General features: G+C 48.5%; 5 protein-coding genes across 5 annotated transcripts; 3 read left to right on the top strand and 2 right to left on the bottom strand.

Annotated features, from left to right (window-relative positions):
* Positions 1 to 606: 606 nt before the first annotated feature.
* Positions 607 to 4,493, top strand: ptcA (type 2C protein phosphatase PTC6; the record flags this gene model as incomplete). Its single annotated transcript, XM_015552086.1, has 4 exons — positions 607 to 1,477; positions 1,531 to 2,035; positions 2,574 to 2,722; positions 2,857 to 4,493. The coding sequence occupies 4 exons, from the start codon at positions 607 to 609 to the stop codon at positions 4,491 to 4,493; spliced, it is 3,162 nt and encodes a 1,053-aa protein (XP_015405705.1).
* A 455-nt stretch (positions 4,494 to 4,948) lies between these two features.
* ANOM_006829 (glutathione S-transferase family protein) lies at positions 4,949 to 5,962 on the top strand (the record flags this gene model as incomplete). The annotated part of the gene is made up of 3 exons (XM_015552085.1): positions 4,949 to 5,326; positions 5,456 to 5,778; positions 5,860 to 5,962. 3 exons carry the CDS (start codon positions 4,949 to 4,951, stop codon positions 5,960 to 5,962), a joined length of 804 nt encoding a protein of 267 aa, XP_015405689.1.
* Positions 5,963 to 6,476: 514 nt separating this feature from the next.
* Positions 6,477 to 8,342, bottom strand: ANOM_006828 (putative RNA splicing factor (Pad-1); the record flags this gene model as incomplete). The annotated part of the gene is made up of 4 exons (XM_015552084.1): positions 6,477 to 6,735; positions 6,792 to 7,271; positions 7,330 to 7,638; positions 7,690 to 8,342. 4 exons carry the CDS (start codon positions 8,340 to 8,342, stop codon positions 6,477 to 6,479), a joined length of 1,701 nt encoding a protein of 566 aa, XP_015405690.1.
* Positions 8,343 to 9,067: 725 nt separating this feature from the next.
* ANOM_006827 (fatty acid alpha-hydroxylase) lies at positions 9,068 to 10,316 on the bottom strand (the record flags this gene model as incomplete). The annotated part of the gene is made up of 3 exons (XM_015552083.1): positions 9,068 to 9,221; positions 9,281 to 9,529; positions 9,586 to 10,316. 3 exons carry the CDS (start codon positions 10,314 to 10,316, stop codon positions 9,068 to 9,070), a joined length of 1,134 nt encoding a protein of 377 aa, XP_015405691.1.
* A 2,956-nt stretch (positions 10,317 to 13,272) lies between these two features.
* Positions 13,273 to 14,637, top strand: ANOM_006826 (uncharacterized protein; the record flags this gene model as incomplete). The annotated part of the gene is made up of 1 exon (XM_015552082.1): positions 13,273 to 14,637. One exon carries the CDS (start codon positions 13,273 to 13,275, stop codon positions 14,635 to 14,637), a length of 1,365 nt encoding a protein of 454 aa, XP_015405692.1.
* Between the last annotated feature and the right edge of the window lie 248 nt (positions 14,638 to 14,885).

Genomic DNA, 14,885 nt, shown 5'->3' with positions numbered 1-14,885 from the left:
GTTCCAAAGGAAAAGGAGTAGCGTTCTCCCAATGCGGTCATCCCCCAGAGTAGCTAAGCATTCTATGAACTATATTCTACTAAGAGCTGGCAGTGGCAACGTGGAAGATGTAATCTGTACTGTCCACCAACGGATATTTTGCCTGTTTGCTGAAGGCCACCAAAGCATTAGAAACTGGAACAAACGAAAACTTGCCCGTTTGTGGCTCTAGGCTGAGCCTGAGTCAGGGAACACCTATTTAGAAAACCATTCTCTTTGTTACTCTTAGCCGGTGAGCTGCTTGTAATGACACAGTGAATCCATTCATAGAGTATAGCTCCATGGTTTTGTGTTGAGGCCCCACTTCGTGTCCCATACAACAGAATCTAGTCTTGTTTGTATTGCTTTGATTATTCCGATAATGTTTCTTACAAGTATTGATATAGGCATTGTCTTCTGTGTTATATTAAGATATTCTCTCTCTTGGTCTATGTTTATTCTTGTCCTGAGATCCTTAATTAGTTATCTCATGGTTCCAGAACTAATCCAAGCCAAATATCCTCAGTCGCGATCTGATTTCCATTTAGCTGCTGCTGTGCTTTTGAGATCTGGCGGACTTCAGCTCAGATGGCCATCGAAAAACTCTATTATACTCCTGATTCGAGTAGCCTGCAAGGACTGACCTATGCAGATGTGATTCAACAGCTCCAGACCCGCATAAAAGCAACTCAGGAGAGGCTGGAAGAAGTTGAAGCGGCCCTCAACCGCTGCCGGGAATACAGTGCACAGGATATTGAGACGATCAGCAGACAGCGTGTCAAAATTATTGAGCTGCAACACTTGGTCCAGAAACAGAAGATCACAATCAGCAACCAGAGCAAAGCCATTGCAGACCCCAAGAGGAGTCGCATTCGGCAGTCCACTATCCCCATGTCAATATTTCCTCTCACTCCCACTCAACAGCGCCCTACCGTAAGGTCTCCACGTTCAAGCACTCCCTCATCAGCCAGCCCTTGCTTCCCAAGTGTCCTCACTCCCCCTCCTCCTGCGTTTGACATGTCTGCTAGCACTCTACAGGACAAACGTAAGAGTCTGGAAGAGAGCTCCAAGACGTCACTTAGCCGCAAGAGGAGTAGTTTTCCGATGAGTATTTGTTCTCCAGGCTCTTCATTCGATACTGAAACAGTCATTCGGGTGATCTCGACCAGACTTCAAAGTCTTTTGTCAAGAACGCTGACGTTTGGCCACATGTATACCAACTTTCCTAGCGTTCAATTTGACAGCCACTTGAACCCGCGGGTTAAGGAATATGTCATGAGTATCTCGGATAAGATCCATGCGTCAACGTTGCTAGGAAATCCATGCACTCGGCTCTGCGTGGTTGCGAAAGGAATTAACTTCTACCTCGTTCACAATATCTTGCAGCCGACAGTCGTCAAAGGGTTCGACGCTCACATGGACAAGGAAATCAAACAGCTACAGGAACACTTAACCATAGGTATGTTGAGTAGCCATTAGCTCTTCTTTGCACAGACTGATCATATGATATAGATACCCCTGCGGTGGTCCGCCATTCGCTGCTCCTCACGATCGCACACCACATCCAGGCCGTGGTAAAGAAGCCGAGGTTTTCCGAATTTAATCAACACAACATCCACTCTTATATGGAAAAGTTGTGGCCGCTCATAGGTCCCCTTACTCATGACCCCTTGAACCAATATCAGGTGGTCTGGATGGATCTTCAGGACATTGTAACCGAGGCCCAGGCGCTCGCAGTGGATCTATATTCGTTACCCTTTGAATATAGCTTCAAGTTTCCTGCGGTGAACGACATTTTCGAGCCCAGTACAATGGTGAATTGTGATCAATTTATGGGTGGGGACGCTCAGAGACTGAAGAAGGACCACACCCTTGTTCGTCTGGGCGTTACCCCAAGCATTAGGATCCATGATCATTCCACGAGCCCTGCTGACGTCAGGCTGGTAGGCCTCGCGAAGGTACTGTTACGTCCTCCCCCAAGACGCTATACTCAGCTTCTCAGTGAGATGCATGCGAAGTGAGTGCCGGCTCACTTGGGAACGTGATGTGAACTCCCGTCTATTGCCGTCCGTGACTTTGCCATTTTTTGTTTTTTTTGTTTTTGTTTTTTATTTTCACCTTATCTTGTGCTGCATGGAAATGGGAGAAAACGGAGTATTACAGGGCTTGAAGATGGCAATGGCTTAGAATTGAACAAAGCAGTTTAGGCTTTCAGCGTTGTGATGATGTCAATAGTTGCAGTTCAGGATGGGGGGATTGGTTGTTGACCAGCGCGATGGCGTTATGGTGGAGTCCATGAGGGCATTTCAGGGATCACGTTTTGGAAAGTATCAGAGGCAAAATCATAATAACATGCCACCCATTGCTGTTGATCCGACCCTTCAGAGCGTCAGAGAGGGTGAGAAGTAAGAGTAAGACTTCTCCACGGGGGAAGTTAAGAGCACGGTCGATAAGGCAGATAAGAAGGATTGTATCTAGGAAATTGCCGTTGCATTTCTCCGTCGCAACTGCGCTCGGGCCGCAAAATCATCAATCCCCACAGTTTCCCGATAAAGTCCTTCTCAGCGTTTTTACATACTCCCTACTCTCCGGCGTGAACTCACCTTTTCCCCATATCTTCAATTTGTCAATGCCTCGACTCTCATGAATCTAACTCCGGCGAAGCGGGTCACAGTCCAGGTCCGGACTCTGGCTGATCGTCGCAGTATGTATACCTTAACCCTTGCACAAACATCTCTAGGGCTTATCTCCGAGATGTCCATGCTGGCGATCGTGTCGCTACATCTGGCTCACTCGTGGGCTCCGACGAATGTTGACTAACTCACATATGCCTCTTAGTTTCTCTGATTCTACCAAAGCGTTTCTACACGTCGAATCCCGCGAATGCTGTGACTAACGACAACCGGGCAACCAAGAAGCCTGAATTTCACGACTACTTTGTTACGCACTTACCATCTTCCTCTCTTCATCCAGATCCCCGGGCGCCAGTCAACCCTTTCTACAAACTTCCTCGCTCCGCCTCCGTTCCTCATACTGGAGAGTCATCTCACCCCCCAGCCTTCCAGCCGCTCGTCGCCCGGGAGACGACTGTCGTCCGCATCCCTCTTCGCAGCGCGAAACACCACTTCGGCGCCTCTACTTCCCGCGGAACTCGCCCGGAGAATGAAGATACATATCAAGCTGGCGTGATCGACATCCCTGCCTTTGCGAAGCGTCCCCCTGCGTCCCTGACGATCAAACGATCGGGTGCCAATGGATCCCCTGCACCCCGCGAGAGTCAAGGGGCGGAGACTGCTAGTGGCGATCCACAGGTTTTCTATTTCTCAGTATTCGACGGCCACGGGGGGAACGAATGTAGCACGTTTCTACAGCACACTCTTCATGAGTACATACAGGATTCGGCAGCGATGTTCGAGCTCCAGTCCAGTCTGAAGAAAAACCGGGATGGCCATTATTCCAAGGACACAGATCCGTCTACTGGGGATTTGCCGATTCTGCAAGACGGCAACTCGCACCGAATCGGGGAACTAGAAAAACAACTCGTCCGAGATTGGCGAACCATAGTCGGAGGGTACTTCAAGAGATTTGTGCCTCCTCACTTCTCACATATTGGAAGAGGTGCCCGCGGAGAGCCAAAGGCACTGTCCGATCTACCTGAAGGTGTTACCATCGAAGAGGTCCTCGAATACGCCTTCCTCTGCGCCGATCTGGAATTTGTGTCGGCACAAGCGGCGAAACAAAGCGATGAATTGGAGAATGTGGGTCATCCTCTATACCAGGACAATATCCTCTACGGCCGTGATCGTACACCGTCTCTAAATATTGGGGGAGTAAGACGATTCAAGGGAGGTAGCACGGCTAGCGTCGCACTCATATCTACCCCAACGCCGACCCCTTTCTGGCATCCGTCTAGCCCATCTAGTCTGTTGGTGTCTCATGTCGGCGACACACGGATACTATTATGCTCTACAGAGACAGGCGAAGCCATCCCGCTGACTTCCAACCATCATCCGTCGTCACCGATTGAGGCGAGTCGCTTACGACGATATGCCACTACCTTCGTGACTGACTCGTTTGGAGAGGAGCGCATGAGCGGATTGGCCAACACGCGAGCCTTTGGTGATGTTCAGTCGAAACGGATTGGCGTATCAGCCGAGCCAGAGCTCCGAAGGATTGAGATGGCACCTGCGGAGTACTCATTTTTGGTCCTCATGTCGGATGGCATCAGTGGAACGCTCGGTGACCAAGAAGTCGTTGACATCGTCAAGGAGGCCAGGACTCCCGAGCAGGGGTCTCGGGATGTGGTCAACTTTGCGAACGAAGTGACCAAGGAGGGAGACAATGCTACCTGCCTTGTCGTCCGACTAGGCGGTTGGGAACGACGACTTGAGGGCGGTTTGGGAAGCATGGGAACGAAGGAATCTCGAGAATGGCGCCGACAAGAAGCGACTGATCCGCGTCGGTCACGGCGATGACCGTGAGGACGAACTTAATGCTAACTTGAGGATATGTACATATTGTTCTTATTACTATTTTTACTTTGATGAACTTTGACTGGTTACACTGTACATATATATATCCCACATTCACAATACATCGCCATGTTGATTTGTGTCCGTCTCAACCTAATGCAGCCTAAAATGGAGCAGGTCAAGGCGCAAGGAAGAGGCTATGAGGACCGGACTAGTGCTGACAGCCACGTCATGGTTTGCAACACGACGCCTTCAATCAGAATATAGCCCCCAAGCCATATCGGCTTTGAACAAGCCGCAAAACCCGACCCAAGCCCGACAACACGAAGTATATATATATATACAAAACACGAGCAGCTTGTCCCCAGTATACACAACCTTAATACCCCATCTCCTCCAGAAGGGATAAAAAAAACAAGAAACCCAACACCCACACCACACACACCCCAACAACCAAAATGCCCTCAACCTCAGACCCAACACCCCTAACCCTCTACCGCGGCCTCCCAGGCACAGGAACCTACAGCTGGTCCCCATTCGTAACCAAACTGGAAGCCCGCCTGCGCTTCGCCGGTATACCCTACCGCGTGGAAACAGGTTCATTACGCAACGCACCCCGAGGCAAAGTGCCCTACATCTCCATCCCGGCCGAGACCCTTTACGAAGATGGAAGCACACCAGCTCCGCCGGTCGTTCTGGGCGATTCGACCATGATCACGAAGACATTTATCGAGAGGGGCTTAACGAAGGATTTCAATGCGAAGCTCTCGGGGTCGCAGAAGCTCCTGGATATGGGGCTGATGGCATTATTGGAGGATAAGTTGTATTGGTATAACGTACGTATCTATCCATGTATCATTGCTTGTTCTGGATGGGATTCACCAACGGCCGATGATGAATAAATATCTTTTTAATGAGCTGAACATGCGGGAGATATGACATTGTGTACTGATTCTGCGAACCAGGCACACGAAAAATGGGTGCTGAACTACTATACCATGCGGGATGTCATTCTGGCTGCATTGCCCTGGCCTGTCCGGGTCGTGGTGGGTCTTCTGGTCTACAAGAAAGTCACACGTACTCTGACCGGTCAGGGGACGATGCTCTTCTCGACGGAGGAGATCGGGTCCTTGAGGGGGGAGATCTGGGACCGGATCAATGGCGCGCTTGTCGAGGCGAGATCGCGACATGGAGGACAGGGTCCGTTCTGGGTTTCGGGTGGTGAGGAACCGACTGAGGCTGATGCGACGCTTTTTGGGTTTATTGTTTCTGGGTTGGTTTGTTATGCGTATGTTCCTTTCTTTCTTTCTCTTGATTCTATGTTGCTATGACCTGTGATGCGTTGCTGATGCTGTTACGTTTGGTGTAGGGCGCCGGATACGCAGAAGGTTGTTCGAGGATACCCGGCGGTGGTGGATTATGCTCGGCGGATCCATGATAAATACTTCCCTGACTACGCGCTTTGGGCGTGAAAACAAGGTCGACATCGAATGCCTAAAGACTTCATCATGCAGGTGATGGGGAACCAAGAAGCAGTGTCTTTTGGGTCAGACATAGACCTCGTGGCGAACAGAGGGTTGCTATGGCATAAATACTGACAGAGACCGGCCGATATCCAAAGCATTTCATCACACACTTAGCTGATTTAAGGGCACATATCAAAGTGCATACTTGGGGGAGTCTCGCTGAATGAGAAGACCTAGATACCGGAAAACTACAAAGGTTTCATTGCGCTAATGCACTGTACAAATACCTATAAACAAATCATTGCACAACAAGCCTTCTGGCCCATAAAAAGCAATATGTCAAAAAATGGCACCTACCAGGGGTAGTGTCATCAAAGCCAAGCACCATGTCGAAGCAAGTTTCAATGGTTCGGAGTTAAGACGGTGGTTCCGCCACAAAGAATCGCACCTAATATATCACGCTATTAGATGGAAATACCTACTAAGATGTAAGCTTTCGTAGGCATTGACGAGTTGAGCACTAGATCGCCTTGGTTCGAGAGAACAAACTGCTGTAAACAGCGTCGACAACGGGTTGCGCAGTGATCTGTTTGCCGCCGAAAAATCGTCCATTCAGGCCTTTGATGGCGTTTTCACCACCCTGGACGCGGTCGAACTTCAGGTAGATATCGCCTTGTGAGTTAGGATCTAGTGCAATGTGAACAACATGGCCATATTTTTCTTCGCACTCAGCGCGGACGTCATCCTCTAGCTCTTTAATCCAGCTTTCACCTTCTTCCCTGTAGAAAGGGTTAATGTCCATGGCTTGCAAAGAGTTTTATAGGGGTAGACTTACTCGCCAGGATCAAACATATTACGAAGCATAACACACCGACTCGCCATGTTGACATTGACAGGCAATGGCTTGGTTTCTGTTTTAGGCCGAAGCACCTTTTGCTTATCGTCGGCGGACGACTCTGAGGGTTCATCTGTTCTTGCGAGTTTCCTCATCAATGCGTCCCTACTATAGTTGTTGAAGTTTACACCAGCAACATCCGTATCATCTAAAGCACTAGCACCGGCCCCTTTTTCAGAATCCCGGCCGCCAGCACGGTCGAAGTTGCTAGTACCACCGGCCTGGATACCACGGCCTCCATGGCCCGAGAACGAAGAGCCCTGGAAATTCTGTTGGTTTGCACCTTGGCTCTGCAATCGTTGAGCACTCGAGTCAGGGGTGAACTTATCGTTGCCAAGGCCAACGCGGATTGCTCGACCAGCAAGGTCAAACCCGTTCATCTTTTCTAGTGCCTCCCGAGCTTGATTGGGATCACGGAACCTAGAAGACACCGGTTAACAACAATAGCATTACAAAAGAAGCAAGGGCTGACACTTACTGGACAAAACCATAACCTCTGCTTCTACCGGTTTCATCCTTTTGAAGCTGGACAAACTCGAGCTCGCCAAACGGCTCAAAAACATTCTGGAGGTCATTTTCAGTGATGCTGAAATGGATGTTACCCACGTACAACCTGTGAAATGGAGCTGCGTGATTACTGCCACTGCTGGCATCCGGGTTGCGAGCCTGACGATTCTTTTCCGCTTCAGTTAACTGTGCGATAATTGGAATTCCTAGAAGCTTCTGTCCTGTAAGCTGAATAGCAGGAGCAACGGAATCTTCGTTCTTAAATTCGACATAACCGACACTAAGCAATTGTTAGGTCACCGACATACCCAATGGGAAATCGAACACTCACCCTTTAGACCGACCACTAACGCGATCCTTGACAATCTGAGCTTCTTTAACCGGTCCAACTTTCTCGAAGAAAGCAATCAGTTCCTTTGTTCTCAGACGTGCTGCAAGCTGCTGTACAAAAATGGTGCGTCTATCGCGCTCATCCTCGTTGAGCTCTGGGGTTCTTTCGCGACTGGGGCTACGTCTGCGTGTCTCTCGCTCACGGCGAGGGCGTCGGTCATCCTCCCTCTCATCCCGACGGGAACGGCCCGAAGGGCGGTAATAACGGTCATCATTAGGGGATCGAGATCGAGTGCGGGCCCGCCCGCCTCCGCGGTAATAGTCACCACCAGATCGGTAGTCGTCACCACGTTCACGTCGAGATCGACGGCGATCACTCTCGCGGCTCCTGCTCCTCTTTCTGCTTCTATGGCTTCCGTTAGCACTGCCATGTTCGCTTCTCGGGCTCTTCATGTCTTCATCTCCATCGGCGTCACGACGTCGGTCCCGGCTGCGGTCCCGGCGTCTACGATCCTTGTCTCGTGAGCGGTCGCGGTCCCGGCGGTCACTACTATCGGCTTTGGAGCGGTCATCGCGTTCCTGAGACTGTCGTGCATCTTGTGGCGCTGCGGCGGCTGTAGACTCAAGTAGAGCCTCGACATCGAGACCTGACATATTGACGATATGTTGATAACTCTCCCCTGGATGAAGCTGAATGGAAAGGAGAAAAGGAAGATCGTGCGGGATGGATTAAGGTCACTTTTGACTTGGTTAGATGGTGACGGCAGATCAGGCTTGACTTGAGCGAACCCTTCTGTTTCACAGCCTAGTTCCAGATAGAGCGTCCCTGCTCCTAAGTAACAGATCTAATCGTTGTAGAATATGACAAACTTTCAAGAGAAAAGGGGTTAGTTATTGAGGGTCAAGAGTCATTGAAGTGGTACGAGATAACAGGCAAGGTTGGGTGGAAATGAAAAGCGGCCTATATCACGTGGTGCATCTTGGCATTTATTGCCTCCGAACAATTTTCTGAATGAACCATGGAAATATCGCCACAAGCACGGTTACTCAATCTTATGTTCCAGGAAGCATGTTGCTGATGGTAAATGTAATTATATATTAGGTGTTATCATCATATACAATCGTATAAACACTATTTGACAAAATGGCCTCGCCGAAGACCATGATCATACTATGCGTATGGGAGGAATCAAGGTCCTGCAATAGCAGTTGACCGAATTCACTGTACATGAAGTAGAGTAGGATAGAACAAAAACTAAGCTTTCGAAATCCAATGGGTTCAGAAACAAACATGAATAAAAGACTGACCCGCAATCATCCACGGCATGACTTCATACTTAGGATATTTGTGATGAATGCAAAGTGTTATGTGAGTATGTTCACTGTGTCTTCACGTCCTTAGGTGCCGGTGTTTCAAGCTCAGTGCCGAAAATACGGTCCCAAAATCGGCTGGTGACACCGAAACCATTGTCGAAGTCGGCAAAATGATGTTGAAGGTGGTACTTCTTGAGCCCCTTATAGTAGAGTGGAAGACTGCAGTACAATATGGTCAATAACACTTTTACAAAACCCGACGTTCGAATGTGACTTACTTGCGATGATGGAGGAAATAATGGGTCAAGTCATAACATATATAACCGAATACACCGCCACAAAATACTGTCAAGGCGGCGTACCAATTATAGAAGAAGACAGTATGCGCCAGCTTCCAAAACGGTGTAGCAAGGATAACAAACAGCGTTGGTGGCATCACAAGTCGGTATTTGTCCATAGGAAGATAGTGATGAATGCCGTGTAACAGGAAATGGAGGGTCAAGCCAACCCGGTTATCAGGAAGATATCTAGACAAACCTGGGTTAGGAAAACACAGGACTAGAAGAGGAGCTGGGAGCCATACCGATCAAGATGGAACAGGAATCTATGCATAATGTACTCGATCAAAGTCCACAGGAAAAGGCCACCAGTCCAATATGCAGCTGCAGTAGACACATTCTGCAGCCCAGCAAACCCGAGCACGGTACCGTAGGTAACAGGTGGCAGCCAAATCATGGGAACCACATACCATGCGGTCTTGCTCAGTGGCTCCAGGAAATTTCCAAAGAGAGGAGCCGATTCTCCTCCTTTGTAATGGCGCGGACGGTGGATCTGTTGCAAGTAGAACTCTTTGGTGAAGCCACCGTTCCAGAGCTGCATAAGAAGAGGCTTGTTGAGATCCAAGAACTTGTACGTCTGGTAATCCTTGGAGTAGTCCGTCTCAACAGACAGATCCTCTTCGCGAGACATTCCAGTTGCGGCATATACTGGGCCCGATGTTCCTCCGACACCATTTGCTTTAGCGCCATCTATGTTTGCACCTTTGCCAATCGAATCGGAGGCAATAAAACCAATCAGACTGTCCTCCAGAATATCATAGGCTGCTTCCGAGTGTTCGTGAGAGACAGCATCGCGCAGAATTTCTTCGACGTCTTTTCCAGCATACTCAAGGATCAAATCGCCGCCACCAGGATGATCATCGACAAAAGAGGTAATGTCGTACACTTTTGATCCTAGAGTCACATAGCAAGATTTGGCATTATTGTGAGACTCGACCTCAGCCGAGGTAAACTTTGGCAGAGTCCTTCCAGGCATGGCTGTCAAACGGGAAACGCCTAGTTATGGATGCCAATCGTTGGAGGAGGGATGAGATATAAGCGTGGAAATTCGAGAGATGCAGTTGGACAGATCACACCACACCTGAGAAACGGAATGGGTGATCGGAAAGGAGTGGCGTGAGCTTCAAAATAATATCCAGGGTCGCGGGTCCGGTGGCTCCGACGGGTAGGGAAGGGGCACCGAAGGGAGAAAAAAAAAGAAAAAAAAAAAAAAAAAGTAAGAAATAATATTCGTCTGCGCAACTCGTGTAAAACAATTTGCGATGTAGCCAATCACCCACGAAAATGATTGATGTTTAAATGGTAGTATTCATAGATTCATAAACAAGTATGAACATGGAGTAAGCAAAAAGCGGAGGCGATAGGAAGATTCAAAGTCATTTTCCCTCTTCATCCTTCGTGATCACGCTGATGCCGAGGATGGACCAAGTTTGACGCTAACCTTTCAGAGAAGGTGACCCCTGGCCAGAAGGTTAGTCATCAACCCAAAAGAGACGAACACAGCAATGTATATCGACGAAGTAGAGATGAGAAAGAAAAGGCTTCGTTGTATGCCAAACAGACGAGTGAGTACGTGAAGCAGTGTACATTTTTGTCCCCTGAATGTGGATGTAGCTAGACTTACTCACGCCGCCGTAGTACGGCCAATCCTACGGAACGAGCGCCGCGAGTTCTCAAGGGACACCAGTCCGATGGGTTATAAATTAGAATTATATGTAATAGTCTATACCCTGTTTCACAAGCACAGCCTCAGTTGCGATCAGGTGCATTCTAAAGAAGAAGAAGAAGGTCTAACGGGCGGCAAAAACCAGGAGTAGTGCCGGAGTATAGAATCCAGCAAAAGCAAGCATAAGTTCTGGGTCTAGATTAAGCATAGATCATTTCCTGCATAGTTGTCCAAGCGCCTAGCTTGTCAAGTGAAAGGATTTTGGCGACTTGTCATAGGGAGCCTCATAGGGGCTTGGGTAGTCCAACGGATTTTCAGCACTTGATGGCTAGGGGGTGCTGTTAACCTGTGGTCTGGTTCCTTGATATACACTGATTTGCATTTGCAATGGCCAATACAGAGCGCTAGTGGAGTTTAGTGCCTTGGCGGTACGGCAGTGTTCCATACCTAACAGTATGAGGACTCGAGGACCTATCAAGATGCAGGCAAAAGTAAACAGAGACAAGGGATGGCGATTGAGGTCGAGAAGGAACATCCTCGGGGCTTTTGCGAGGCTTTTCTGATCCTTTCTTGGAGAATTGTTAACCCGGTATAGACGTGCCCAATGCATCTGCTTAGTTACCATACATTCGATCAGAACTGCATGGACAATATCATCTCGGGGTCCGAGTTCAGATCCTTGCGTTCGCTAATACATGGGGTGGGGATTTGCCAATATTCAAGCCATCATGGGTAAGGGTTGACATGACATGCAATCTTCTACTACTACGGAGTATAGTAAGGCTAAAGAGCATAGTTTCAACTCAGAGGAAGATCCGCGGATCCTGATTGAATATATCGGACACGCCCAACGTTCTGGCCGAGAATCAAGGCCTAATGCCAGACACTACCGGTCGCTCTCCGTCGAGGTCAACAAAGGTGAATCCAATCCAACCGTTTTCACCTTCAGCCGAACCTCTAGCTGGGCTGGCTGAGTAGATAGACTTTTTTTCAGAATCAGAATCAGGATTCAGCTTTGCCTCAGGGTAGCTGATTGAGGCTCGCGGTCATACTGAGACTGTCCTTCTCAGCCTCATTTCTCTTTCGATTCTTATTCGTCGTGTTGAATTTTCCCCTCCGCCTGTACCGTGGTTCATCTGGACTCGGAAGAACTTAAACGGCGTTAACTTGTTTCTCTTTCGTACTGGATATGGTACGACCTAAAACCCTCCCATACGCCAAACCCGGTCTAGCGATATGGGGACTTTAGGGTTAAGAGGCCGACTGCGGAGCACTCCTCCCGAAGAACAAGTCCCCAACTAGAGTGCATATAGTAGGCGGTCAAGGGAATTTTCGGACAAAATTGAGATTAGTGCAGAAGCGGTCTCTCAGCCCGTTCTCCTGTTTCGGTCTTAGTGTAAATGATGGTACGGCTTAGTATGACTTAGAGGAAAGTTGTACCAATCTTAACCATTCTTTACCCCTTAATATGGGGAGGCCACAAACCGATGGTATTGCGATTACAATAACCTGGTTGGAGAACCATCGGAGATCCTCGAAACGGTCCACCAACAGACGATCTTCATCAGTCAATCAGTGAGCGTGACCTTGAGATGAATGCATGAGAGCAAAAAGGTACACACACGCACATACATACACAGAACACACTCGACTCATCCAAAAAAGTAAGTCAACAATGAAAAAAGGACAAAAAAAAGTAAAAAGAAAAGAGGAGGGGGCACATGAGATACACCATGTCCAAGTTCCTATTTTCAGTTCGGAATCATTCTCCTTTGCCCCCTCTCTTCTATCCCTCTCTCTCCCTTTGTCTTCGTTCCTCTCTCTCTTTCTTCCTCTTTTTTATTTTTATTTTTATGTGACAGATGTTACCTTGTCGGAGTATAAAAGATCAACACCCCAACGAATCTACCAACAACGTCCTCGAGGGACAATTAGCTGACTCGATTGAGTTTGCCTAGGAGATAAAATAACCACAACACTGGGTCTTTTGCCCCCCTGTCGATTTACCTGAACGGACTAACTGTCAGAAAAAGTGGAGTTCACAAGAGCCTTCCGTCAATCATTTTGTCTCGACCGACTGGACCATTTTATTTGCTTAGACGCCAACGACGTTAGTACAGGTTTAGTTTCATCAAGAGGGCCAACTTCTCTGGTTCACTTTGCCCCAAGCTCTCAGGTTAAAAGAAGAAGGCAATTCCCCATTGTTCTCCCCGTTTCTTGAACGACATACAACTCCCCCGCGGTTATCCCGGATCCTCCATAAACAATGGAAGGCTCAACATTCGAATCCCCTTCTTTCCTGGGAAATCGTTTAATCTCCTACCTTCAGACCCTAACGACGGCTAAGAAGGGATTGCCGTTTGGTCTTCCTGTTTGCGTGTCTCCCTCCCACACCATCACTACCACAGATGCTCTGCTTCAACTAGCATCGTCCGTTGGCCCACACATTTCCATTCTCCAGATCCACGCAGATATTATCGACGACTGGTCCGACGAGACAGCTCGCCAATTGACCTCCTTAGCCAAGAAACATGGATTTTTGTTGTGGGAGTCTGGCCGCATTCTCAATGCTACCGTCGATATTGTTGGCAGACAGAAAACCGAGTCAAGAGAAGTGAAGAATCAGCTAGTGGACTTGATCCGGAAGAAATACACGAAAGGTGTCATAAAGGAAGCTTCGTGGGCTGTTTTGGGAACCGCATGGGCCTCAGGAGTGGCAGTGGGTAACCAGGAGGCTGATATCTTGATCCCGACCCTAAAAGCTGCCGCTCGAGAGGCTGTGGCAGACGCCGTGCAGACCATCAAGACAGAAATTACAGCCAATAATCCAAGTGAACGTCCATCCACTGGCCATGAATCAATACCTTTCGGGGATAACGATGCTACTTCACATCTTTCTGAATATGCGGTTGGCGACACCAGCGGTCTAGCACTTCCGCCCCGAAAAGCGTCGACTATATCTCTTACCCAGACAATCACACAACATACGGAGGATGTAATAGAATCGCCTACGGACTCTGGAGCTTATGAACGGAAGGAAAGCTTTCAAAGCGCAGCCTCAAGTCTATTTGTTATAAGCGAGGATGTCCCTCCTCCACCTCTCCTGGCACGTGGCCTTGTCCTTTGTCTGCCGTCCACTACCGATTCCTCTTTCAAGTCCGATTACAGAAAGAGCTGCTTGGCAGCAGCACGCGCGAATCAAGATTTTGTGATTGGATTTATATGCGGTGAGCTATGGCATCTTGTTTCTCAGAGAAACGATATATTCGACACCGAGTCTCTGGTGCACGAAGAAGACCAACAACAACCTAGTCCCTATGCTTCAGATGAGGAGGAGCCTCAGCCGTGTCTGGCGCTATTCTCGCATGTTCCCCCACGGCTCAACCTTATAGGGAACGCTGATCTGGAAGATCATGAAGAGGAAAATGGAATGGGTGAGATGAGCTGGTCTGCGATGAAGGCATCCCAGGCAGACACCACGAATCTACTGTCCATGAAGCTTTTCTACAGTATAGCGCATGCACTGAAGCTTCGAGAAGCGTCCGTCAAGGACAAGCAAAACGGGACTACCAGCACAAGTAACCGGAATGACTATGAGATCCTGCACATCCCTGTTGTATCTTTGCCTTAGGAGAGGTTGCTAATATTCGGCGTTTTATTCTTCCATTCTCTCCCTTGCTTTCTTTTTTTGTTTTTTTCTTTTTTTAACATTCCCTTTGGGTTGCGTTTCTTGCCGGGTGATTCGATAGCGCATTCCTTCGTGTCATCAATAGAATTTTCTTTCCCTTTTTTGTTCGTGACTATGGAGTTGGACACCCCTGAATGGATGGGATGACGAGGCACACCTTATTGAAGTTATACAACTGTTTAATTTAATGT

Source organism: Aspergillus nomiae, assembly GCF_001204775.2.
Source record: "Aspergillus nomiae NRRL 13137 chromosome Unknown contig00189, whole genome shotgun sequence".
NCBI classification, from domain to species: domain Eukaryota; kingdom Fungi; phylum Ascomycota; class Eurotiomycetes; order Eurotiales; family Aspergillaceae; genus Aspergillus; species Aspergillus nomiae.
The sequence above is the reverse complement of the archived record's forward strand: the minus strand, read 5'-3'. Positions and strand labels throughout refer to the sequence as shown.